This window comes from Microcaecilia unicolor, chromosome 6 (genome assembly GCF_901765095.1).
Source record: "Microcaecilia unicolor chromosome 6, aMicUni1.1, whole genome shotgun sequence".
In the NCBI taxonomy this organism is placed as follows: Eukaryota; Metazoa; Chordata; class Amphibia; order Gymnophiona; family Siphonopidae; genus Microcaecilia; species Microcaecilia unicolor.
The window spans coordinates 25,899,075-25,926,827 of record NC_044036.1 but is presented as its reverse complement, the minus strand read 5'-3'; the positions used below and the strand labels follow the sequence as shown (position 1 = coordinate 25,926,827).

At 43.2% G+C, this 27,753-nt stretch overlaps 1 protein-coding gene across 1 annotated transcript in view; it reads left to right on the top strand.

Moving 5' to 3' along the window:
* The window catches only part of NRDC (nardilysin convertase), a 137,145-nt gene that overhangs the window by 4,796 nt on the left and 104,596 nt on the right, over positions 1-27,753 (top strand). Inside the window, exons 2-10 of the mRNA XM_030205933.1 lie at positions 457-721; positions 3,465-3,546; positions 6,753-6,906; positions 10,436-10,509; positions 11,749-11,844; positions 16,656-16,778; positions 19,276-19,333; positions 24,367-24,440; positions 24,689-24,758. Of these exons, the coding sequence (XP_030061793.1) occupies positions 457-721; positions 3,465-3,546; positions 6,753-6,906; positions 10,436-10,509; positions 11,749-11,844; positions 16,656-16,778; positions 19,276-19,333; positions 24,367-24,440; positions 24,689-24,758 (996 nt within the window). The remainder of the gene's footprint in view (positions 1-456; positions 722-3,464; positions 3,547-6,752; positions 6,907-10,435; positions 10,510-11,748; positions 11,845-16,655; positions 16,779-19,275; positions 19,334-24,366; positions 24,441-24,688; positions 24,759-27,753) is intronic.

The window sequence follows — 27,753 nt, the reverse complement described above, 5'->3', positions numbered from 1 at the left end:
ATGAGACCCCAAATTATTAACTTCCTTATTCTTGCAAAAGTTTGTACACTTCGAATCTTTTGCTTTACTGATTTTGGTATTTTTAGATTGTGGTGTTCTTGGTCCTCTTCATTTATCTAGTTATCCTTAAAAAGATGCTTTTTGTGTTTTTCTCCAGCATGGGAGCAGGGCTTTTGGAAGTGTTTATTTAAATAAGCTATTCTTAACCAAAGATATTTTAAAATACATTATTTTTGCAAATAAAATTGTATTTAATATAACTTAAAAGTGCTGCTATACATTATGTCCCTTTATTGCCATTTAGCCTTCGTTTTCTTTTGAGTTCTTCGTATTTTGAGGAACGACAACAAGAGTTGATACTTAGAGCTAGCATTAGCTATCCGCTTCTTGCTTTGTCATTTGATTTTGTTTTCTGCCAGCCATGCTAATGAAAGATTGCTTTTTGTTTTTATGCAGATACATCAAGCTTGAAAATGGATTAAGAGCACTCCTCATTTCAGACATAAACAGCATAGATGGTAAACATTCTGGTGGTGCTTCAGATGAGGAGGAATCTGAGGAAGAGGATGAAGAATACGATGATGAAGACTCTGATGATTCTGACACTGAAGATGATGAGGATGACGACAGTGAGGAAGGTGGGGATGATGATGATTCAGAGGACAGTGATTTGGAGGATAGCTCTTATTCAAGAAAGAAGAGAGTTCGCATAGAGAAACAGGTACGAGCAGCGATATTCTTCTCACTCTAAACCCACTTTGCATAATCAAATGCTATTGCGTGCTAGAAAAACGAAGGCAGGTTCTGCCCGTCTTCAAGTCTTTGCTTAAAGCCCACCTCTTCAATGCTGCGTTCGGCACCTAACCCTTACCGTTCAGTGAATCCAGACTGCCCCAATTTGACTGCCCCTATCGGACCGACCGTTCACTTGTCTGTTAGATTGTAAGCTCTTTGAGCAGGGACTGTCTCTCTTTGTTAAATTGTACAGCGCTGCGTAACCCTAGTAGCGCTCTAGAAATGTTAAGTAGTAGTAGTAGAATAACTCCAGGCTCCGCTCATTCTGCCTCGCCTCACCCTATGCTTGGAACAACCTTCCTGAGCCCTTACGCCAAGCCCCCTTCCTGCCTGTCTTCAAGTCTTTGCTTAAAGCCCACCTCTTCAATGCTGCGTTCGGCACCTAACCCTTACCGTTCAGTGAATCCAGACTGCCCCAATTTGACTGCCCCTATCGGACCGACCGTTCACTTGTCTGTTAGATTGTAAGCTCTTTGAGCAGGGACTATCTCTCTTTGTTAAATTGTACAGCGCTGCGTAACCCTAGTAGCGCTCTAGAAATGTTAAGTAGTAGTAGTATATATTGCAGTGAGAGAAACATATACTCAGGGCCTCTTTTACCAAACCACACTAGCAATGCCAATGAAGCCCTTTCAAAGTGAACAGGCTTTGTCGGCATTGCCGTGCCAGGAATTGCTAGCGCGGTTTAGCAAAAGGGACCTTAGTCTGTATATGTATGTGATACATGGGACAGTTCATACAGTAGTTTGGCACTAGAGTGTGCTCTGGAGAGCATAGCGGAACTACATAAGCGCATGGGAATTCTGGGAGTTGTAGTTTCAGAGAGTCCTGACTTGTCAGGAATTGAGCTCCCAGGCAGGTAATTTGGGAGTTGTACTAAGAAAGGTGCATGGGCTCAGAGCACAAGGGAAGGTAATTATGCACTGGGACCAATTAGGGAGTCTGCTGCTGAATAGCAGAAGAGCTTAAAGTATTTGCAGAGAAGACAGGTGAGGAAGGAAAGGACCAAAGCTCTGTAACCCACGTGGTAAAATAAAACAAAATTTGTTCAATGCAGATGCATACAACTTTCCTCTATTTGTCCTCAGGGACTTAACATGAAACCAGCAGGAATAGTCCTGCTCACAAATGCAAATTACTCAATCATTTGTGAGCAGCCTGTATGTCGGGCTGCAGCTGCTTGGAAAAGACAGCTCATTGCTTGTGAGCCTTTTTCTTTGTTCTACACTGTACTAACCAGACAGGGCAAATATTGGACTGTTCCTGCAAGTTTCGTGTTAAGCCCCTGAGGGCGGTTAGAGGAAAGTTGTATGCTGATTTTATGTTTTTTTGTTGAATAAATTTTTCTTTTATTTTACCACGTGGGTCTGCTTTTTTTTTTTTTTTTCCCCCTGCTGTTCTGGATCTTGCAGACCTGTGTGCTTTTTGGGATCTTCCAAAGCTCTGTAACACAGGCCAGGAGAAAAACTGAGTTGGAATTTCCTTGAAGGGACAGACGCTTTCTGTAAAGACTGGTGTGATATTGGATATGGTCAGATTTATTTGGTTGCTGATAAGAGGCAGGTCCACTGTGCAAGCTTCTGAGCAGAAGCCATAGTGAGGCATAATATCTAGGCAGCTAATCTGCGCTGGGGAACAGACAGACCAGCTGGGAAAAGTAGCTGTAGTGCTATTAGAAATACACTGAATTTAAGATTGTACCATAGGGCAGTAAGTGGGCTGGGGATGTTACTGACAAGAGGCCCAGGGAACATTTCATGAATAGATTAATGAAGACGACTAATGTCTGTGATAGACAAGAGACAGACAAGCCAGGAGCAGTAATTGAAGTTGTTATTAGGGAATCTGTATTTGTTGAGTATTAATGTATTTGGATTAAGCTGTGCAAGCAGCAGTACGTTTTTGTAGAAGTTTGCTATTTAAAGCATTAGACTGTAGTCTGTACTAAGGAGTATCAGACAAACTGACAGGAGGAATATTGTATTATTTGGAAAGTGTAATATGGATTAAGTTGTGCAAAAGGGCTGTATGTTAGATGTGTAAGGTGCTATTTAAAAGCCCACAGTGAATCAACCTGATTTCAATGTTTAGGTAAAAGCATATATACCAATTTCCAGCCTCATCATTGAGGGCTGGTCTTAGGAAGATGCAAACAAGGTATTGCCCCCCCCAAGCCTACCTGAAAGTGAACATGATACAAGCTACTAGTGGGCTTTGACACATTTTAACACTGGCCTTGATGGAAAGCGAGTTAATGCACAGTTTCTGTCCCAGAGAGCTAGTCTAAAGGAAGAAGTCTGTGACAGTGTAGAAGATTTCCTTGGAGCCCTGCTTTGAGATATGAGATTTCATCTGACAGTGGTTCGCTACTGTTACCACATAGAATCTATCCTCACTAATAACTTCACATAAGCTCTGAGCCTTCATCTCTGTGTTTTATTTTATAACATTTTTTTTTTTTTGGGGGGGGGGGTGTAGGGGTGTTATCAGTGTTGGCTATCAATACATGTTATTTTACTGTTAATCCTAGTTATTAGTAACCAGGTCTCACTGCATAAAATGGGGCTATGCTAAAATATAGAGGAGTAATTTCTCTGCCCCTTATTTTTCTGTAACTGTGGAAGAAGATACTGTTATGGCTTATCATGCATGCTTTGTGTTTAATGCAGTCTGCAGCTGCCCTCTGTGTTGGAGTTGGAAGTTTCAGTGATCCCGATGACCTCCCTGGACTGGCACACTTCTTAGAGCACAGTGAGTATTAGGCACTTATTATCTGGGCTGCTGAGGGCAAGATTCCCCCAAGCCCATCTCTCTCCTTTTCCTGTGTGTCGGTACCCAGGTGATTTGCGTTAACACAATAACCCGGGTCCCAGCACGCAGGAGAGAGACAGACCAAGGGATGAGCAGATGCAGGAAGAAGGTAAGGGGGCGGGGGCAGCGGTGGCCCGCCTCGGCTGCCCTGCTTATTATGGAGCCATTAAGTAGGTAATAATTTTGAGTGACCTAACTCGTGTCTTGATGTTGTGCAGTCTGGTGCTTTCGGACTTAAGTTCTGTGCTTAAATGTTTTACTGCTGGTATAATATTTGGATGACTATAAAGCTTCATGAATCTTGTTTTAATTGAATCCTTAGATGATTTTTTTTAATTGTTTGCTTTCTTCAAAATGAAGAGAGAGAGAACCATTAGGATTTTAACAGATATTAAAAGGTTTTGGTTATATAAGTGAGGCATCTATGCCTACATAAAAAAAAAAAAAGAAGTCTTTATGTGCCTTTATAAAACGGGCACCTAGAGCAATCCCCAGTTGTGCACCAATACTCTGGCAGGCAAAACTTTCTTTTGGAGTACCATTTGATAGCTACTTGTATGTGTATATATACACCCGTGCAGTTCAATAATGTACAACATGCTTTGTAAAGTTATTCCCATAGTTAAGAGAGTTCTATCATAGGGAAGTCTCACGATTTTTCATGCAAAGATGGTATAGTGTGAGTAGGGGGAAAAGGGTAAGATTTGGTTTCATTTTGTTAGACGAGGCACTGCTGTTTTTAGTGGTTATTAATTCTGAACCCTGAATTATTTTGTAATTTGGAAAGTCTTTTTCCTTTTCAAGTGGACTAGAATACAGAACTGTGGAGTTGGAAGCAATTTTGAGTGGAGTCAGAGATGGTAAAAATGTACTGACTGATTCCAGCTTCAAAATAAAAACTTACAACATTATAATGTATGGTAAATTGATAAATTTCGTACATATATATCTTTGTCCTGGCTCTAAAAGTACTGGTAAATATAGCTTACATTTACCAGTACTTTAGATCCAGGATGTATATCTATAATCACAAAAAAATTTTAAATCCTAATATCAGTAGGAGTCAGTCGAAGGCCCTGCTAGAATATCTAAGTAGTTAAAATCTTAAGTGCTATGTTTATTATATAACTCACAGAATAATGTTATTCTGATGGTTATGTGGAAAAAATAAGAATGATTTCCCTTGTATCTAAAATGCTTCGGAAGTTATTGCCGCATTGAGCCTGCCATGAGTGGGAAAGCGCGGGGTACAAATGTAACAAAAATAAATAAAAATTCTGAGCATGGGAGCTATACTGGGGATTCTCTTTCTTTTCATCTATGTAGTAGTGTGAAACTCCTATAGAACTCTTTACAGCCTGTCCAACCTGAGATCAAAAACTTTGAATCTAGTCCAGGTCTCCTGTTTGACAGTGTACAGTAATTTAACCTCAAGTATGTTGGGAGAATTTGAAAAAAATAGTTACAGTGGTGGAAATAAGTATTTGATCCCTTGCTGATTTTGTAAGTTTGCCCACTGACAAAGACATGAGCAGCCCATAATTGAAGGGTAGGTTATTGGTAACAGTGAGAGATAGCACATCACAAATTAAATCCGGAAAATCACATTGTGGAAAGTATATGAATTTATTTGCATTCTGCAGAGGGAAATAAGTATTTGATCCCCCACCAACCAGTAAGAGATCTGGCCCCTACAGACCAGGTAGATGCTCCAAATCAACTCGTTACCTGCATGACAGACAGCTGTCGGCAATGGTCACCTGTATGAAAGACACCTGTCCACAGACTCAGTGAATCAGTCAGACTCTAACCTCTACAAAATGGCCAAGAGCAAGGAGCTGTCTAAGGATGTCAGGGACAAGATCATACACCTGCACAAGGCTGGAATGGGCTACAAAACCATCAGTAAGACGCTGGGCGAGAAGGAGACAACTGTTGGTGCCATAGTAAGAAAATGGAAGAAGTACAAAATGATTGTCAATCGACAAAGATCTGGGGCTCCACGCAAAATCTCACCTCGTGGGGTATCCTTGATCATGAGGAAGGTTAGAAATCAGCCTACAACTACAAGGGGGGAACTTGTCAATGATCTCAAGGCAGCTGGGACCACTGTCACCACGAAAACCATTGGTAACACATTACGACATAACGGATTGCAATCCTGCAGTGCCCGCAAGGTCCCCCTGCTCCGGAAGGCACATGTGACGGCCCGTCTGAAGTTTGCCAGTGAACACCTGGATGATGCCGAGAGTGATTGGGAGAAGGTGCTGTGGTCAGATGAGACAAAAATTGAGCTCTTTGGCATGAACTCAACTCGCCGTGTTTGGAGGAAGAGAAATGCTGCCTATGACCCAAAGAACACCGTCCCCACTGTCAAGCATGGAGGTGGAAATGTTATGTTTTGGGGGTGTTTCTCTGCTAAGGGCACAGGACTACTTCACCGCATCAATGGGAGAATGGATGGGGCCATGTACCGTACAATTCTGAGTGACAACCTCCTTCCCTCCGCCAGGGCCTTAAAAATGGGTCGTGGCTGGGTCTTCCAGCACGACAATGACCCAAAACATACAGCCAAGGCAACAAAGGAGTGGCTCAGGAAGAAGCACATTAGGGTCATGGAGTGGCCTAGCCAGTCACCAGACCTTAATCCCATTGAAAACTTATGGAGGGAGCTGAAGCTGCGAGTTGCCAAGCGACAGCCCAGAACTCTTAATGATTTAGAGATGATCTGCAAAGAGGAGTGGACCAAAATTCCTCCTGACATGTGTGCAAACCTCATCATCAACTACAGAAGACGTCTGACCGCTGTGCTTGCCAACAAGGGTTTTGCCACCAAGTATTAGGTCTTGTTTGCCAGAGGGATTAAATACTTATTTCCCTCTGCAGAATGCAAATAAATTCATATACTTTCCACAATGTGATTTTCCGGATTTAATTTGTGATGTGCTATCTCTCACTGTTACCAATAACCTACCCTTCAATTATGGGCTGCTCATGTCTTTGTCAGTGGGCAAACTTACAAAATCAGCAAGGGATCAAATACTTATTTCCACCACTGTATGTCTTTTTTTTTTTTTTTTTTTTTCTACTCTTGTTTTGATTAGTTTGTGTTTGTGTCATTCGCTTCTTGTTTTGTCCTCTTTTAGTGGTTTTCATGGGGAGTGAGAAGTACCCGGATGAAAATGGATTTGATGCCTTCCTGAAGAAACATGGTGGTAGTGATAATGCTTCAACAGATTGTGAACGGACAATATTTCAATTTGATGTCCAAAGGAAATATTTCAAAGAGGCACTTGATAGGTATTGAATTTAATGTAGTTTAAGTATTGGGTTGGCCTGGTTGTTTACTCATTTAGTACATAAGTAGTGCCACACTGGGAAAAGACCAAGGGTCCATCGAGTCCAGCATCCTGTCCACGACGGCGGCCAATCCAGGCCAAGGGCACCTGGCAAGCTTCCCAAACGTACAAACATTCTATACATGTTATTCCTGGAATTGTGGATTTGAACTTCAACCTTAATCACAACAGGCCTCTACTAGGCTATGGTGCCGTAAGTCTTCATGCACAAATATTGAGGCCTATTCACCTTTTTTTTTTTAAATATCTCACTTTCAACTCAGACCAACCATTGCAGGTGTCAGGGATCAAAGCCATGACTACCTCCAGAACTCTGCTAATTTGGACCCTGAATCTGGTCACTAGGGGGCTCATTTTCAAAGCACTTAGCCTTCCAAAGTTCCATAGGTTTCTATGGAACTTTGGAAGCCTAAGTGCTTTGAAAATATGCCTCCTCAGGTGTCGCCATTATCTGTTAACTTTATTCTCAGGAAGATACTTTACTGGTTGTACTGGCATCTGCTTGAGCTCAGCTGCAGCGTACATGCCAGTTTGCCTTCTACTGTCTTGTGCCCTTGTTCATCTCCTTGCCACAACAGGGGTCTGTCTTGTATCCTCTCTACCTAAATGTAAAACAGGCCTTAAGACCTATTTCTTCTAGAACATAAGAGTAGCCATACTGGGTCAGACCAATGATCCATCTAGCCCAATATTCTGTTTCCAAACAGTGGCCAAGCCAGGTCACAAGTACCTGGTAGAAACCCATTTATCAGACTTTCGGATGTTGCTAGGGTATTATACTGCCTGTGTTGCTGGCATTGGAATGGGTGACAAAGGAAACTGTTGCTGTTCTTTTTAATTCTTGTTCTATATTTTTCTTCCTCTTGTTCTTTATAGTGTTGATTCGGCTTGAAATTGTTGTCTAAATTCTGTTTTATTTAATCTACTTATATTTTGATTACAAACCACTCATATCCTGCGAAGGGTGGTATTGAAGGCAATTAGAGGAGCTACTCTCGTATGAGGAAAGGCTTAAGAGGTTAGGATTCTTCAGCTTGGGAGGATATGATTGAGGTCTACGAGTTATTGAGTGGTGTAGAATGGGTAAAATGAATCAAATATATATATATTTTTTTGCTATTTCAAAAAGTACAAAGATTAGGGGACACTCAAGGATGTTTCATTGAATTACTTTTGAAACAAACAGGAGGACATATTTTTTTTTTCGCTCAACGAATAGTTAAGCTTTGGAACTCGTTACCAGAGGATTTGATAATCAGCAGTTGGTATATCTGGGTTTAAAAAACATTTGAGTAAGTTCCTAGAGGAAAGGTTCATAGTCTGGTATTGAGAGAGACATTGGGGAAGCCACTGCTTGCCCTGGGATCAGTAGCATGAATCTTGCTACTACAGTGGTGGAAATAAGTATTTGATCCCTTGCTGATTTTGTAAGTTTGCCCACTGACAAAGACATGAGCAGCCCATAATTGAAGGGTAGGTTATTGGTAACAGTGAGAGATAGCACATCACAAATTAAATCCGGAAAATCACATTGTGGAAAGTATATGAATTTATTTGCATTCTGCAGAGGGAAATAAGTATTTAATCCCTCTGGCAAACAAGACCTAATACTTGGTGGCAAAACCCTTGTTGGCAAGCACAGCGGTCAGACGTCTTCTGTAGTTGATGATGAGGTTTGCACACATGTCAGGAGGAATTTTGGTCCACTCCTCTTTGCAGATCATCTCTAAATCATTAAGAGTTCTGGGCTGTCGCTTGGCAACTCGCAGCTTCAGCTCCCTCCATAAGTTTTCAATGGGATTAAGGTCTGGTGACTGGCTAGGCCACTCCATGACCCTAATGTGCTTCTTCCTGAGCCACTCCTTTGTTGCCTTGGCTGTATGTTTTGGGTCATTGTCGTGCTGGAAGACCCAGCCACGACCCATTTTTAAGGCCCTGGCGGAGGGAAGGAGGTTGTCACTCAGAATTGTACGGTACATGGCCCCATCCATTCTCCCATTGATGCGGTGAAGTAGTCCTGTGCCCTTAGCAGAGAAACACCCCCAAAACATAACATTTCCACCTCCATGCTTGACAGTGGGGACGGTGTTCTTTGGGTCATAGGCAGCATTTCTCTTCCTCCAAACACGGCGAGTTGAGTTCATGCCAAAGAGCTCAATTTTGTCTCATCTGACCACAGCACCTTCTCCCAATCACTCTCGGCATCATCCAGGTGTTCACTGGCAAACTTCAGACGGGCCGTCACATGTGCCTTCCGGAGCAGGGGGACCTTGCGGGCACTGCAGGATTGCAATCCGTTATGTCGTAATGTGTTACCAATGGTTTTCGTGGTGACAGTGGTCCCAGCTGCCTTGAGATCATTGACAAGTTCCCCCCTTGTAGTTGTAGGCTGATTTCTAACCTTCCTCATGATCAAGGATACCCCACGAGGTGAGATTTTGCGTGGAGCCCCAGATCTTTGTCGATTGACAGTCATTTTGTACTTCTTCCATTTTCTTACTATGGCACCAACAGTTGTCTCCTTCTCGCCCAGCGTCTTACTGATGGTTTTGTAGCCCATTCCAGCCTTGTGCAGGTGTATGATCTTGTCCCTGACATCCTTAGACAGCTCCTTGCTCTTGGCCATTTGTAGAGGTTAGAGTCTGACTGATTCACTGAGTCTGTGGACAGGTGTCTTTCATACAGGTGACCATTGCCGACAGCTGTCTGTCATGCAGGTAATGAGTTGATTTGGAGCATCTACCTGGTCTGTAGGGGCCAGATCTCTTACTGGTTGGTGGGGGATCAAATACTTATTTCCCTCTGCAGAATGCAAATAAATTCATATACTTTCCACAATGTGATTTTCCGGATTTAATTTGTGATGTGCTATCTCTCACTGTTACCAATAACCTACCCTTCAATTATGGGCTGCTCATGTCTTTGTCAGTGGGCAAACTTACAAAATCAGCAAGGGATCAAATACTTATTTCCACCACTGTATTTGGGATTCTGGCAGGTACTTGTGACCTGAATTGGCCACTGTTGGAAGCAGGATACTGGTCTGACTATTCTTATGTAGTTAACCTAAATAAACTGCAACCCTCGTCCTGTCTAGCAGAGAATTCAATCCAGGTCTTCTACATGACAGTGAACAGCATTAGCCATTGAGCTACTTGAATCTGCATTAATTGGATTGTAACTTGAATTTTCCAATGAAGATTTGCAGTGTCTTTTGATATCCTGAGGAACTTGATAGAGATGTTTCTGCCTCCAGAGCTAGCAGATTCTGCAACAATGTCTTGTCTTCAGATTACACATCAAGCTCTGTTTTTAAACCTATTTGTTCATCTGGCTCCTATGTTAACTTTATGACATTATTCTGCATATAAACTGCTTTCTGTGTAAATAAATTCCATCTAATTTATTTACTTTCTGACCCTTCAGTTAAAGGCTGTTTTGAAAAATGACTTGTATCTCTTTTGTTTCAGATGGGCGCAGTTTTTCATTTCTCCTTTAATGATCAGGGATGCAATTGACCGAGAAGTGGAAGCTGTGGACAGTGGTAAGGACGGTGTTGAATCCCCTCTTGCAGGATTGTTCTTCTTCTCTTAATAACTAATTATTTGATGTGCAAAACCTCACAGTTGCATTAAACAAGGTAGAGGTGATTATTAGCTGTCTTAGACAGATTTTTTTTTCCAGTTTTTCAGTCTATATCTTTGGAGTATTTTATATCTCTCTCAATTCAGTGCTGAGATTTTAAAAACCTATTCCCCTGTGGTAAGGGAATGGGATTTGATATACCGGCTTTCTGTGATTACAATCAAGGTGGTTTATATATTACTAGCCGTTAAGTCCGTTAAAACGGGCAAGATTTCCAGCTACCCTCCTCGCCGCCGCTCCCTCCCCCCTCCGTGCCGGGCCCCCTGCACTGACCTGACAGCGCCTCTTACCTCCGTGTGGAAGCGCTGCAGGCAGAAGCAGATCGCTCTGCTGCTGCCTGCAGCGCTTCCACATGGAGGTGAGAGGCGCTGTCAGGTCAGTGCAGGGGGCCCGATACGGGGCGGGAGCGGCGGCGGGGTGGGGGGGAGGGTGGAGTGTGCGATGTTCGTTTCCAGGCTCCAGTGTCAGCGTCCCACAGTCCGACTCCGTTTCCCTCTCTGTTATGCCCTCTGACGTCATCACGTCTTGACGCGAGGCGGGACAGAGAGGGAAGTCTATACTGCGCATTTGCAGGTGAGTCGGTCACTCCCATTTATATGTTTGATACTTAGTTTGTACCTTGGGCGATGGAGGGTTAAGTGACTTGCCCAGAGTCACAAACAGCTGCAGTGTTATGGCGTATTTCCTTTTTAATTTGAATTTGCACTGTTGCAGATTCCTTCCAACGTTTTTGAAATTAATTATCAATGAGTTTCTTCAAATGTCCTTTAGGCTGTCAAGTCCAAATTTCCTTTCTCTGTCATAGCAAAAGGGCTTTTTTTTTTTAAGTTTGTAAAGGTCCACAATTCAACCTCGATAGCAGTGGATAGAATCTGGTCTGATTTTTCTCCATTAGAATGGTCTCATGTTAACCCCTCATTTTCTAAATGTAAATATAGGAAGATCAGGCAACAATCACTAATAGCCATTTTAGATATATTTTACCAGTTTTTTAAAATATCACTGTATCTGCCTTTTGCTAGCATAAGTCGTACACTAATATATATTGTTATGATTTATATACAAGGGGTGTGTACATTTTTCTGTTTGTAATCAAACTTTTTAATTTATCAAATTGTAACTTAAAAATCTCTTTCAGAGTACCAGCTGGCAATACCCTCTGATGCAAACCGGAAAGAAATGCTCTTTGGAAGCCTTGCCAAGCCTGGCCATCCTATGGGCAAGTTTTTTTGGGGTGAGTACTATCTATGCTGTTATTGTTTGGGGGGGGGGGGATGGAGGGATCAGAGAAAGGAATACAAAAGGCTGTTTTGAGTCTTGAGTGTACTTGCTTATTTGCCCTTCTTTATCTGTGAGTAGAGTTTCATAGTACATTGTAAAAGTTGTTACACAGAAGTGCATTTTTTATGTTCTGATTAAAAAGGGAAAAAAAAAGGAATACATTAAAATAGGAGTTTGTTTCACTGATCTGCACAACATTCTTTACACTTTCAACATAAAAGGACAGTTCTAGAAATATTTATTTATTTGTTACATTTGTACCCCACATTTCCCCACCTTTTTGCATGCTCAATTTGGCTTACATGGTGCCAGAGAGATGTTGGTAGACTCCGCAGTAAATAATTACAATTACAAGGTCAAGTTGTGGTAGGAAAAGGTTCATGTGGTGGGACCACATGAAGGAAATCAAGAACAGATGGAGGTGATCATTACGAACTGTAGTGTTGTGGTGTCGCTAGGTTCATTCATTTATGTTGGGTCGGGATGGTATGCCTTTTAAAACAGGTGAGTTTTTAGTTTTTTTCCTGAATTGGAGGTGATCGTACGTGGTTTTCACGGCTTTTGGTAGAGCGTTCCACAATTGTGTGCTGATGTAGGAAAAACTGGATGCGTAAGTAGACTTGTATTTTAGTCCTTTGCAGCTTGGAAAGTTGAGATTTAGGTATTTACGAGCTGATGCGGTTGTGTTTCTGGTTGGTAGGTCGATCGATCAAGTCTGTCATATTAAAAATGTAATTCCTTAACATATATACCAGACCAGGGCAGAACCTGTGGGTTGTGTCTGTTGACCAGCAGATGGAAATAGAGAACAAGAGCTGTCAGTTCTGTTTTATTAGGGCACTGTACAGCCTTAACTCTTCAGTATTTCTCTGTCTCCAGCAGATGGTTATGGCTTAACTGTGCAGCTTCTGAACTGTTGGAATAGCTTCTGAGCCAGTTGGAGAATTGTGTCTCACCTGAGAAGGGGTTAATTCTGATGAGATTTTTAGGCTGTATAATTAAAATATTAATAATAAAAGTACATAAAAAAAGAGAGAGAGAAGAATAGAAACATTATTATTACTATGTTGGAGCAGGAAGGACTCGGAAGAGTCTGAGTACCCCCCCCCCCCCCTTTAACTGGTTGTTATTTTTCTCTTGGGAGAAATGGTACATAAAGAGAAAAAAAAATTTGTTAAGAGAACTTTGCTGTGGTTATCTGATGACTGTTAGGGATTCACACTTCAGGAGGGACATTTTTTTTAATCATTAGTTTAAAGGGGATCTGCTGGCCACACATACCTGAGGTGCTCAGGCTTCTCTCTGCTTTGCTTCTAAATGATGCCTGAACGAAGGGGTAAAGCTGTGGCTCGAGTCTCCCAGCGGCTTGAACCCTGTGTTTGGGCTGGTGGAGAGGTTGAGAGGCTGTGAGAGAGGATTTGGTGGCGTTTCCAGGGCTTGAAGCATATAAGTACTGACCGAAGAGCCCCGCACCCGCAAGGAACAAGCTCTCTGCTTGTTGGGTCGGCAGCGCTCCTAACAAAGTATTTGGGGCGCTGCTTTGAGTGAGGCTCAATCACATCAGTAGGAGAGGCAGTATGAAAGTCCTCCCCCAGGGAAAACAACCTTGTAGCGAGTTCCATATCGAGGACCAAGGAGTTGCCAAAATGGAATCGGAAGGTATTTTACCTGAACTTGTGTCTGTTGTGCCTGAGGTACCACTAGATTTTTTGTGGCTGTTGATTTCAGACTTTGGTAAGACCTTGTTTCCACAAACTCATTCTCTTACATAGTAGATGACGGCAGAGAAAGACCTGCACGGTTCATCCAGTCTGCTTAACAAGATAAACTCATATGGCGACTTTTTTGTGATACCTGACCTTGATTTCTATCTGCCATTTTCAGGGCACAGACCGTAGAAGTCTTGCCCAGCACTAGCCCCACCTCCCACCACTGGCTCTGTCACCAAATCTCCGCTAAGCTTCTGAGGATCCGTTCCTTCTGAACAGGATTCCTTTGTTTATCCCATGCATTTTTGAATTTTGTTACCATTTTCATCTCCACCACCTCTCGCGGGAGGGCATTCCAAGTATCCACCACTCACTCCGTGAAAAAATACTTCCTGACATTTTTCTTGAGTCTGCCCCCCTTCAAGTTTTCTCAGGTACAATTGAAAGCAAAAAAAAAAAAAACTGAATAGAGGCGAAGGTGTTGTCTTCTCGAGTGGAACAAACCTGTAGGGAGCTACATAAGGTACCTAAGTATTGCCATACTGGGACAGACCGAAAGTCCATCAAGCCCATCGTTCTGTTTCCAACAGTGGCCAATCCAGGTCACAAGTACCTGGCAAGATCCCAAAACAGTACAACACATTTTATACTGCTTATCCTAGAAATAAGCAGTGCATTTTCCCCAAGCCATTTTAATGATGGCTTATTGAGGGAAGAGAGAGAGAGAAAGAGAATGCCCCTGGGGGTAGAGGAGAGGAAGGGAGAAAGGAAGATGTTGGGCCTTTAATCAGTGGCATAGCCACAGGGAAAGGGAGGGGCCTTGGAGACCTGGGCCTTCTCCTTTGGGCTCAGGCCCCCTCTAAAGCTGCAGTATCTGTTCAATGGCTGGTGGGGCAGCTCAAGCCCTGCCAGCTGAAGAATTCTGTTGCCTGAGTCACCCCTTCTCTCCGTAGTGCCATACTGCCTCAGGAGTGAGGAAGTCAGCTGGGTGCCTCCAGCCACCGATGCTTGAACAACCCAAGCACGCTCAGTTCGGGAAGTGCCAGCATCAGTGGCTGGAGGCACCCCGTTGACTTCCTCACTCCTGAGGCAGCACAAGGAGGAAGGGGGGCCACTTTGGTAGAGAATTTCTTCAACTGGTGGGGCTTCGGCATCCCCCCCCAGCAAAGGTATGATATTTAATGTGGGGGGGGGGGGGGGAGGAGAAGAAACGAGTGCTCCCTCCCTCAGTCTATCCCTGTGCCCACCCAGTAGACTGCTGGCTGTGCCCCGCCTTTAATTGTGAGTTTAACATTTTTACCAGAACAAAATATTTAAAGCTTAATATCAGTCGGAGCTGGTGTTGGAGATGGACAGTAGAAAAATAGAGGAGTCGAAGCTTTGGTGTACTGGCTTCACAGCCCTGGTGGGAAGGGCAGTGCATTCTCACAACTCTGCACTACATTCTGAGCTCAAGGAGAGCTGTTCCATCCCAGCTGCAAGCAATGATGTCATCCACTTGTGTACCTGAAGTCCTGCTTGTCTACCCTTACTGAATATATCACCATTTGATTTCCATAATCAATACTTTTTACACACACAAACATAACATCTTTGTAAAAGATGAATGTAATATTCTACTTGTTTGAGTTTATCTTTCTTTCAGTTGGTAAGTTGTACATAATGCCACACTGGGAAAAGACCAAGGGACCATCGAGCCCAGCATCCTGTCCACGACAGCGGCCAATCCAGGCCAAGGGCACCTGGCGAGGTTCCCAAACGTACAAACATTCTTATACATGTTATTCCTGGAATTGTGGATTTTTCCCCAAGTCCGATTTAGTAGTGGCTTATGGACTTGTCCTTTAGGAAACCGTCCAACTCCCTTTTTAAACTCTGCTAAGCTATAGCTTGCACCACTCTGACTTTCACAGGAGCAAAAGACTTGAGGATATGCCTGATTAAGTTTTTTCATGAATGAGCCTGCCTAGGACCAATGACCAGTGGGATGTGAGGCTGGCAGTTTCCTGGACCTGCTTCAGTCCTTCCTTGGCTAATCATCATGGTCTTGTTCGTGTGACCCTTCAGCAGCATAGAACGGAGGCTTACTTCCTAAAGATGTGTCCCTTCCACATACTGTATATTAGGATATCCCATAGAGCATTAGCATTATGGGTTGACTTTTTGAGTATTGTATAGTTTGAATTCTTTCCAGGGAGGATTAAGGCCTAGCATACAGTTTAAGCTTCTCCTTTTAACCTACAAATGTACTCGATCTACAGCCCCTCCTACCTATCTACCCTAATCTCGCCTTACATTCCTACCCGTAACCTCCGTTCTCAAGACAAATCCCTCCTGTCGGTACCCTTCTCCACCACCGCCAACTCCAGGCTCCGCCCTTTCTGCCTTGCCTCACCCCATGCCTGGAATAAACCATACGCCAGGTCCCCTCCCTGCCCATCTTCAAAGCCTTGCTAAAAGCCCACCTCTTCAATGTCGCCTTCGGCACCTAACCATCATACCTCTATTCAGGAAATCTGGACTGCCCCTACTTGACATTTCGCCCATTAGATTGTAAGCTCCTTGGAGCAGGGACTGTCCTTATTTTGTTAATCTGTACAGCGCTGCGTAACCCCAGTAGCGCTCTAGAATTGTTAAGTAGTAGTAGTAGCCAAATTAGGCATGTGCCTAGGTCCTAAACATTTAGGAAGGGCACTGTCAGATGTTCTAATGCAATGATTTCCAAGGCAAATTTTTGACCTGATAAGTGAGTGAAAATGTGTATGTGGTTTGGCGGGAGGGGATGGGTGGGTGGGGACCAAAACACCCACTGTCTATAAAGGTGTCTGTTCTCCCCCACCACCTGTGGCAGCAAGAGTCATCAAGCACCACTTCTTACCTACTGCTTCCTCCTCTGCAGTCAGACCCACACAAGATCTGTTTGGGTGAATTTGAAATATGTTGATATTGAGATAGAGGTAGGACCAACCAGCTTGTTCTGCCTAGAGCCCACCGAAAATTTAATCATGTCCTGATGCTTTCCATAATCTCTATTTTGTTAACCATTAATTTCTAGGTAATGCACAGAGCCTTAAGCATGAGCCTAAGAAAAAGAAGATTGATGTGTACACCAGGCTGAGGGATTTCTGGAAGACTCACTACTCCGCACACTACATGACTTTAGCAGTTCAGTCCAAAGGTAAACAGCTATTGTTTATAAGATCTTGGTTTAAATCCTGATTTTTGCATTGGGACATCCCGTGAAGCCTTTTGTAAAATACCTATTAAGCTTGCTAGAAGTGTAAGTGTATTCAGTGGCATTCTCAGCTGGAGCTAGCTGTTTTACAAAGAAACATTCTGAAAGAATGGCATCTGTCATTCTGTGTATGTTAGTGACAGGTTTCATGAAACTAGACATCAAGCAAGAGCCAATTAAGGAGCAAACTGATTTTCTTTTAAAGAATATTGAGGTCATTTTTAACAACAGAGAGATAAGCATAATTACCCCTTCAATCACTGGTGCCCGGAGCTGTAAGCTGATGCTTATGCCTAACTTGTAGAAGTTGTGAATAAACTCCCTGAGCCCATACGCCAAGCCCCCTCACTGCCCATCTTCAAATCCTTGCTCAAAGCCCACCTCTTCAATGTCGCTTTCGGCACCTAACCATTATACATCTATTCAGGAAATCTAGACTGCCCCAATTTGATTGACTGCACTTTTTTGTCCTTTAGATTGTAAGCTCCTTCGAGCAGGGACTGTCCTCTGTGTTAAATTGTACAGCGCTGCGTAACCCTGGTAGCGCTTTATAAATGTTACTTAGTAGTTCAGACTTTTAGAAGTATGTATGTATTGCCATCATAAAATCAGAAATACATGCATAATTTGCTGGCCTTCCCAAACCATGCCCACATCATGGCCCTTTCCAAACTGTGTGTTGCGGATCAAAACATGTAATTTGCAAATTTTAAATGGCAGTTTATGCATGTAGGGCATTTACATATGGAAAAACAGTGCAAACCACCTAAGAGAGGAGGTAATTCTATAACCAGGTGCCTTGATAGCACTGTTCCCTCTAAACCACCAGTGGAGAGGGTGGGGCTTCAATCACTAGGGACAGGCAGGTTCGCTGGAGTTCTGCAGAGCTTGCCTGCCCCTCACTATTGAAAATGTGATAATGAAACAGCCATATAAAAGAACCACACAAAGGTGGAGGAACAAAGCCACCACTATGGACAGTCATAGGAAAACACAAAGGAATAGGGTGTATGATGGTTCTTCCATCAACAAGAAACCAGGAAACTTGAGTTCAATGCAAGGAGTTTATTGTAGCAAGTGCACCACTAAGAAGCGACACAGTGCCATGTTTCGGCATTTCTGCCTGCGTCGGGAGTCTGTGGATGTGCAGTCTAATAGAACAAGAAGTAATCAATACACACTTCAGAGCTCAAGACAGTATTTATACCTGAAAACAAAGAGTGCACCTTTGTTGCGAGAAACTTCCATAATGAAACAGCACCACCCGCTGGCAGGGCTGTAGGTGGAGGACTCCTGCTCAGCTTAGAGGGAACACTTGATAGCAGCCTATTTTATAAAGGCACAGAGATGCCTGCTTTCCTTTACAGAGTACTAGCGTAGCTGCAAAACATGTGCCTATAAGTTAGGTGTGAGCACTTAAACAGCCACAGAGCTGACATTTTATTTATTTATTTATTTATTTATTTATTTATTTATTTATTTGTAGCATTTGTATCCCACATTTTCCCACCTATTTGCAGGCTCAATGTGGCTTACATTTGCTGTAACGGCGGTTGCCATTTCCGGGTGATGGAATTACAGGTGATATTGCATTAAGGTGCATACATATATGGTAACATACATGGAACAGATCATGGTATAAATATGTATCATGTGCATATATACATGATAAGGAAGAATACATTATGGTAATGCATGAAGATTTCTGAGTAATAGATTGGATTGTAACATACATTAGATTGTCAGATATGGCAAGAATACATTATGGTAATGCATTAAGGTTCCTGAGTAATAAATTGGATTGTAACATACATTAGGTCATCAAATAAGCATGTACGCCTAAGTGTGAGTCCCAACCCGACTCTATGCATGCCTACCTGTAAAATGCACCTATATCAGATATGCTTGTATTTACAGAATAACTCTTAAGTGGAATTGTGGCAAGTGTGCATTAAAGGCAGATGGATTTCTTTTTTTCCTGCTTTGTAGAACAGACCTGATAGATTTCCTTGATCGTTAGGTGCCTTTTTTTCTAAACGCCAGGTTTGTCAGGTATGCATGTGGATCTTAGGTGGGGACCATGATAGCAATTGAAATGGCTTTCTGTCTTCCCAAGTGCTGTCTCTGAGAACCTAAGACTGCCACTACAATTTCTCCTCTGCAGATTTTTCTGTTGTATAATAGTTTTAGGGAGAGCAGAGGGTGAAATCTTCCAGCCTTCCTGTGACACTGAGAGACCATTCAGCCGTCATGCTCTGAATCTTCATTTCTGCAGACCTTGATGCACTTTGTAGAGAGGGTTACATTGTAGTTACACAGCCAATCAGAATTTTTTTTTTTTTTTGGGTGGGGGGGGGGGGGGGGGGCAGCGCAGCAACAAAATGAGACTTCATGCTCACTTGTTGGTCACCTCTGGTTTATTTTATCCCTTTTGTTGCAGAATCTCTGGATACGTTAGAAGAATGGGTGAGAGAAATTTTCTCACAGATTCCAAATAAGTAAGATTTTTACATATAACTAATTTAAACATTTCTCTGTCATGTGGAATATTATTAGGTTTTATAATTCTTTGGGTATTGTGTATGCACTGTGCTTACTGGCAAGCTCGTCTGTGGAATCAAAACCTTGGAAGAGTTCTTCCCTTTCCGTTCACTGTGCACCATGTTCGGAAGCTTCCCTGTGAGCTTGTAAGAACTCCACCTGTGTGGATGGCTGTAGTATCACAAATAACATCAGTCTCGTGTCAGCTGGACATTTTTGCCTAGTGTTTAAATTTAGAAGGTTTTGTTGGAAAGATTTGTGAGGAGATGGTTCAGCTGTAGGTATGTGCTGTAAGAAATCCATGCATGGCAAAGTTAAATTTGTCCAAACAAAAAAACAGCACTACAGGCCTTTAAAAATGGAACACAGCTCTTTAATGAATAAGCCTTGACAAAAAGACCCGACACAGGCCGTGTTTCGGTGACTAGCACCTGCTTCAGGGGTCACAGTGATGACGTAGAACACTCGGGGAATAACTGGAAAATATTCTTCTACAAAATATTATTCCTTACCCCACGTCTCATATAGTAAGGGCTACAAAGCAACAAGGCACTTTCACTTTCTGTATCCTAACGGACGAAAAGAAAAGTGAAAGTGCCTTGTTGCTTTGTAGCAACTGTTCCGCTAAGAGTTTTCCTACAGATTTAGAGAGGGTTCCTGAGGGGGGGCACTGGTTTATATAAGTCACCTAAGCTAAAACCATTTTGTGTGGATGTCATGAATAATTATGTATTTCCTGAAACCTAGACCTGTCAGTCTCTCTGAGGGCGTACTAACGTTTTTGGTGGGCGCGCTAAACGTTAGAGATGCCCATAGGAATGCATCTGCGTCTCTAACGTTTAGTGCACCCACAATTTTAGCGCATGCCAAAAACGTGAGAGCGCCTTAGTAAAAGACGCTCTGAAAGCCTAGAACATCATTTTGTTGCAGTAGGTCAAATGCTGCAAAGCAGAGTCAACAACATATATTGTTATTGAAAAACAAAGTAGGAACTGCTCTGTATGTTTTTTGATCATGGCATTTCTCTCTTTTGGGGGCTTCCATCTCAGCTGGATCAATTTCTTTTTGCAATGTAGGATTTTCCTGCTTTTTAAAAGTGTTTTGGCATTTCAGAATATAGAAACCAAACAACGGTTAAGTTTGTTTTTTTTGTTGTATTTTACCTCATCAGTCTTTCTCAACTACAGCAGTGATAGCTGTTCCAGTGTTTAGCTCAGTCTGATGCTCGGCCCACATGCACCTTTAAGCCAGACCACTAGGTGCCACTGAGATGCAATAGGTGGGACTCTGCAGTCCCTGCTACGCTTAAGAAACAAACTCAGTACTGCCAATATGCTATCGGACCATTCTGGGATCACTTTTGTAGTCCACCAAAGAAGTACCCAATACAATTTTAGACAACATAAAAATAATCATATACGTAATCTGGTACAAAAAGTATCTTTAGAACAGATAAATAACCTATTGGAAGCAATTTGCAGTGGTGTGCTGGATCCAGAAAGTTAAAGTAGGCATCTTATCCTTTTAACCTTAAGCAGATTATCTGCAGTGCTGTCTAAGTGGCACCACTGAAAATGCATGGATAAAATTAAGTGCATCAGATATCTATCTTTTTGTGGTGCTGCACAAGTAGAAGGCTTATAAATAGGTAAATGTGTCTCAAGGCAGTCTGCTGGCTATATAATTAGAGGTAGTATCCTTAAGTGTTTATAAATTGTAAATGTAGGAGTTTATTTTCCCGCTAATAAGAGAATCTTTTGAAGGAACAAAAGTGTTAATATTTTATCAGTGTTTTCACACTACAAGTTTTAGTGCTTGGTATCCTTTTCTGATAGAATCAAATATGTATGTTTGCACTTATAACTCCTAAGTGACAGAAAAGGGGTACAAGCCAGGGGAAGAGTTACAAAGTACCAAGGGACACGGGGTGTTTACAGTGTTTATCCATTAAACACCTGTTTTAATTTCTTTGCATTGGGGGTATTTTGTCAGTGTTGGTTAAAACCTAAAGTCAGAAGCTCTATATATAATCTTTAAAAAAAAATTGCATCTCTGGTTATACTTCCCATATATAGGAGCAGTTTAATTATGTTGCCTGGGAGTCTATTATTAAAGATACTGAACCCTGACCATCATGATGTTAAATGTAAATTCATTTTCTATAAACACTTAATTTTGCATCCACAGAAATTGCCCCGTTGCCTCTCTCCAGCCGTGGGTACAGAACAGAACTAGGACATTTTGCTGATAGAACTTGCCAATAAATAAATAAAAATTCTAGTGTCATCTCAGTAGCAGCACACAAGCCCTCTTTAGGATCAAGCATGTTATACAAAACCCTTCTAAAGTCACTCGGGACCTATTGAACAAATTTACTATGCTTCTGCAGTACTAATTTCCAGAATTTATACATTGAGGCATATTTTCAAAGCACTTAGCCTCCCAAAGTTCCATAGAAACCTATGGAACTTAGCCTCCCAAAGTGCTTTGAAAATATGCCTCATAGTAACATAGTAGATGACGGCAGAAAAAGATCTGCACGGTCCATCCAGTCTGCCCAACAAGATAACTCATATGTGCTACTTTTTGTGTATACCCTACTTTGATTTGTACCTGTGCTCTTCAGGGCACAGACCGTATAAGTCTGCCCAGCACTATCCCCACCTCCCAACCACCGGCTCTGGCACAGACCGTATAAATCTGCCCAGCACTATCCCCGCCTCCCAACCACCAGTCCCGCTTCCCACCACCGGCTCTGGCACAGACCGTATAAGTCTTCCCAGCACTATCCCCGCATCCCTACCACCAGCCCCGCCTCCCGATCTTGACTAAGCTCCTGAGGATCCATTCCTATACCACCAGGTATAGGAGCTGGCTCTGTGGGTGCTTGAGGACCCCCAATATTGAGAAAATTCCTTGCATGTGGCCTTAGTAAACAGGGCTCTTATCTCCCCCTCCATCCAGCATCTATTTTTCTCTCCTTATGCCCATCTATTTTCTTTTTTTCTCTCTCTTTCATATCCGCTGCTCCTAATGCTACCACTCTCTAGGATCTATGGCTGTATTAATAAAACAAGGCAAATGGGGTCTTTGAGCCTGGGCGTTTTACCAGAGACCCTGACAACCACCCCCTCCAGTGCAGACTTCCTGTTTCTGAGAAGTGAGTAGGACCATTGGTGTGCTCACGGGCTCAAAGGCCCTGTTGCTTTTTGTGTGTTTTTATTTCCACAGCCATAAGTCACAGGGAGTGGCAGCAACAGAGGGGAGGGAGACAAGAGATGCTGTATTGAGAGGAGCCCAAAGAGAAGGGAGAGGTTGACCCAAGAATAAAGTGAGGCTACCATTGCAGGGGTGCTTCGGAGGCACATCTGTCTCTCCTAAAACTCTGCTGCCTGAGGTGATTAAGCAAAATGAAACAATGATAGAGGCCCTCCTTCATTTACTGATTTTTACACTGCCAAAGTTTTCACTATATGTAACTTGTGTTTTTAATAAAAAGTGCCAGTGTGTTGCTTCTGACTGTGCTGTTAAATATAGATGTGACTATAAGCCTTGGCTCAGTGGCCAGATGCCAACCTACTTTAGTTGGGGGAAAAATCCTGCTTCTGCCTTTGTAATCTAAAATGAGATAGGTGCACTTCCAATATAGACAAAAAAAATAGAACAGGAGGGTAACAGAAGAAGTGGTTTATTACAAGTTACCCGACGTGGCCACGTTTCGCCCTCAGGCTGCGTCAGGGGTAAAAAAAACATATAGGGGTAAAAAGCAAAGTGAACCCCTAAAAGTAGTCATACAACCACCTTACATAAGTGCTTCCCAAGCTTACTCAGCAAACTTCCAGTCAACATAGCATTGTGAAGTTTGCTGAGTAAGCTTGGGATCACTTATGTAAGGTGGTTGTATGACTACTTTTAGGGGTTCACTTTGCTTTTTACCCCTATTAGTTTTTTTTTACCCCTGACGCAGCCTGAGGTCGAAACGTGGCCACGTCGGGTAACTTGTAATAAACCACTTCTTCTGTTACCCTCCTGTTCTATTTTTTTTTTCTTTTGATTTGCTATTTCTGTGGCAGATCTTTGCCTTTTTTTTGTTTTTGTCTGCACTTCCAATATATAAAATCCCTATTAACAGGCTAACCTCTTCCCACAGTCCTGTGCATTAGAGGCACACATGTTGATTTGAGGTTTTCTTGAGTTTCTCATTGGCCTTACTCTAGAGGACAGCCGAGAAATGCCTTCGGTGAAGATTTTGTGCTTGCAGGATGATCGCAATAGTCTGTTTCTTAGCACTGTGCACAGTTGCAGGATATCTCGGTTAGGGAATTGAACTAGAGCAGGGGTGAGCAACATCGATCCCCGCTACAGCCCAGTCAGGTTTTCAAGATTTCCACAATGAATATGCATACGATTGATATGCATGCACTTCTTCCATTGTATGCAAAATAGATCTCATGCATATTCATTGTGGAAATTTTAAAAACCATGACTGGTTTGTGGCCCTCGTGGACCGTGATTGTTCAGCCCAAACTAGAGTCTCTCATGAGTATCTGGCCATCTGAGATCTTCTAGAGGCAGAGATCAGACTGCTTCACGCTTAAACTGCAGTTGTTTGGCTGACCAAGAGCAGCAATGGTTGTCAGAGGGTCTAATAGGTTTTAGAGGTATGTCTTCATGTAGCCTTAAGGTGAGTTGGCACCTTGGGTACATTCTGCATTCCTTTTTAACACCAACACAGTATATTTGGCCTTAAACCCAACTATGCATCTGCAAAAAGTTTACCTTCAGTAGGCTTGTCTTGTCTGGATAGGGATACCTATGGGACCCACGGTCAGGGTGTTGGCATTAGTTGTAAAATAATGTTGACACCTTATTTATAAATAAGATCTTGAATTTGGAGAAAATTGTTTCTGGGATTTAAGGATGATTTTCATAGAACATGTTTTAGCTGTGAACAACACATTGTTTTCTGTTTCTCTTTCTCTTATTAAAGTGGTTTACTCAAACCAAATTTCAGTCATCTGACTCAGCCTTTTGATACACCGAGATTTAACAAGCTCTACAGAGGTAAGAGACTCCTTAACCCAGTTCATTTCTTAAAAAATTCTTTTAGAGTTGCATGTAAGCCCAGGATGAGTATTGCGTGGTGAATTAGGATATTGCATGTTGTTTTGTTAGGTAAATTAATTGTGACACCCTTGGGGTTTTTTTTCCCCCCATCTCAATCTTTTATCTGCAAAGTTAGTTAATGCAAACTCAAAAAAAGAAAAGCAGAATTGTACAAACAGTAGTAAATAACAGATGTCTTTGTTTAGTTGTTCCTGTTAAGAAGGTTCATGCCTTGACCATCAGCTGGGCCCTACCTTCTCAGGAGCAGTTCTACAGGTAAGGTGAAAAGTTACTTCCCTTAGCATAAGCGGCTTTGAAGTTATTTCAGTAGTGGGTCACATGATTGATTGGTTGTGGCTGCATGAATATTATAGCAAACTATAGAGTGATTTATACTTGAGTCTCATCTGACAGAGATGTCCCACCAACTAGCTCTGCAGTTCTTCGAAAGGGTGTGTGCTAGTTAACTAGGTAAAATGGTTTTGCATTCTGAGATTACAGGTCGCATTTGCATGGCCTAGGAGTGGCCTAGTGGTTAGGGTGGTGGACTTTGGTCCTGGGGAACTAAGGAACTGAGTTCAATTCCCGGCACAGGCAGCTCCTTGTGACTCTGGGCAAGTCACTTAACCCTCCATTGCCTGCCGCATTGAGCCTGCCATAAGTGGGAAAGAGCGGGGTACAAATGTAATAATAAAATAAAAATCACAGGCCACACATTGGACACCCCCTTACTTTAGCATAATGTATGACGTGTGTTGCTGTAATGTGTAGAGCTTGAATTTAGAATCACACTAGTGCTGTACAGTTCTAGTGGCTAATGCTTTTCAAGCATGCCAGTGTAAAATCTTTCCTCGTTCTTCACTATGAGGCCTATTTACTAAGCTGCATTAGTGCCATACCTGCTATGTTAAGAACAAAAATAGAATGGCGGGAACTACATCTTACATTTAACATGCAGTAACTACCTCCAATTAACAGTAGCTATCATGGTGCAGTGCCACCTCAGTAAGTGTGGTTAACTGCAACATGCAGTTAATGTCCAATAACTCAATTTTTTCTGCATTAATGGAATGGAAAACTGCTAGGAGCACCCCCTTCATTAACACAGGTTTTGCAGTTATACTGCACATTAATTTGGGAAATTAACACATGATGACTGCAAAATCTTCTAATATAATAAAACGCACCGTGAACAGTCTGAAGACAACGTTCTGAAGTCACTCAAACACTCCCTGGCTGTAGGGTTCGTGGATTCATGGTGTGAAGCCAGCCAGCCGTCTCTGCCCCGCCCTCGCGTCAAACGTCATGACGTCGAGGGCGGGAAAAAAAAAAAAAACAACGGATCGCACCCACGCACGCGGTTCCGGCAGCGCAGCGTCAGGGAAGGAGGCGGCGCTCCCGAAATCTCTAGCCTTCCCTTCGCTGTGTTCCGCCTTCTTCTGATGTCAAGGATGACGTCAGAAGAAGGCGGAACACAGCGAAGGGAAGGCTAGACGTCGGGAGCGCCGCCTCCTTCCCTGACGCTGCGCTGCCGGAACCGCCACGGAGGTAAATTTAAAAAGAAAAAAAAAAAAAGGGATGTTGGGGGGAGAGAAGAGGGTGGGCAGTAAAGTTGAACAATGGAAGCGGAAGGGCAGGGGAGAAACGACAGCATGGATGCGAAGGGGGGGGCATGGATGCAAAGGGGGGGGAGAAGAGGGCGGGCCAGGCTGGGACATGGGAGAGAGAGGAGCATGGATGCGAGGGGGGGTCATGGAAGGGAGAGAGGGGAATTGCTGGAAAAGGATGAATGGAGGGGGCAGGGGACAGAAGAGCATGGATGGGCATGGATTGGGAGGGCAGGGCTCAGGGAGAGAGGGGAATTGCTGGAAAGGGATGAATGGAGGGGGCAGGGGACAGAGGAGCATGGATGGGCATGGATTGGGAGGGCAAGGCTCAGGGAGAGAGGGGAATTGCTGGAAAGGGATGAATGGAGGGGGCAGGGGACAGAGGAGCATGGATGGGCATGGATTGGGAGGGCAGGGCTCGGAGAGAGGGGAATTGCTGGAAAGGGATGAATGGAGGGGGCAGGGGACAGAGGAGCATGGATGGGCATGGATTGGGAGGGCAGGGCTCAGGGAGAAAGGGGAATTGCTGGATAGGGATGAATGGAGGGGACAGATGGGCATGGATGGATATGGATTGCAGGACAGGGCTCAGGGAGAGAAGGGAATTGCTGGATAGGGATGAATGGAGGGGGCAGGTGACAGGAGCATGGATTGGGAGGGCAGGGCTCAGGGAGAGAGGGGAATTGCTGGATAGGGATGAATGGAGGGGACAGATGGGCATGGATGGATATGGATTGCAGGTCAGGGCTCAGGGAGAGAGGGGAATTGCTGGATAGGGATGAATGGAGGGGGCAGGTGACAGAGGAGCATGGATGGGCATGGATTGGGAGGGCAGGGCTCAGGGAGAGAGGGGAATTGCTGGAAAAGGATGAATGGAGGGGGCAGGGGACAGATGGGCATGGATTGGGAGGGCAGGGCTCACACTCTCTCTCATATACAATGTCTTTCTGACTCACACTCTCACACACTCTGTCTCGCACTGTATCACATTCACTCTCTATGTGCCACACAGTCACTCACACACTCGCTTGGTCTCATACACTCACTCTCACAGAGAATCTGTGTCTCACACACACACTCTCTCTCACACTGTGTCTCACATACACACTTGCACACACTCTCATTCTCACACACACACTCTCTCACAAACACACTCACACCCAGACTCACTCTCTTTCTCACACACACACACTCACACTTTCACTCTGTCTCTCACACAGTCACTCTCACATACACTCTCCCAAACATACACACTCCGAGGAAAACCTTGCTAGCGCCCGTTTCATTTGTGTCAGAAACGGGCCTTTTTTACTAGTCTTGTATAAAAAGAAGATAAGTAGGGGGTAGACCAAATGTGTATCCAAACAGCAGATTTATTCTCACATAAAAAGAAAATCAATCAAAAGACATCGATGCAGTCCTGCGTTTCGGCGCCCGCACCTGCCTCAGGAGTCATTGTCAATTATCTTAGCCACTGATGATAATAACAAATAAATGAGCTTGAGAATCCAATAATACAGCATTCAGTGAAAACACAAGAAGGTATCGTGTATTTGTTGCATCGGAGTCTTTTGATTGATTTTTTTTTATGTGAGAATAAACCTGCTGTTTGGATACACATTTGGTCCACCCCCTACTTCTCTTCTTTTTATAGCTTGTGTGAT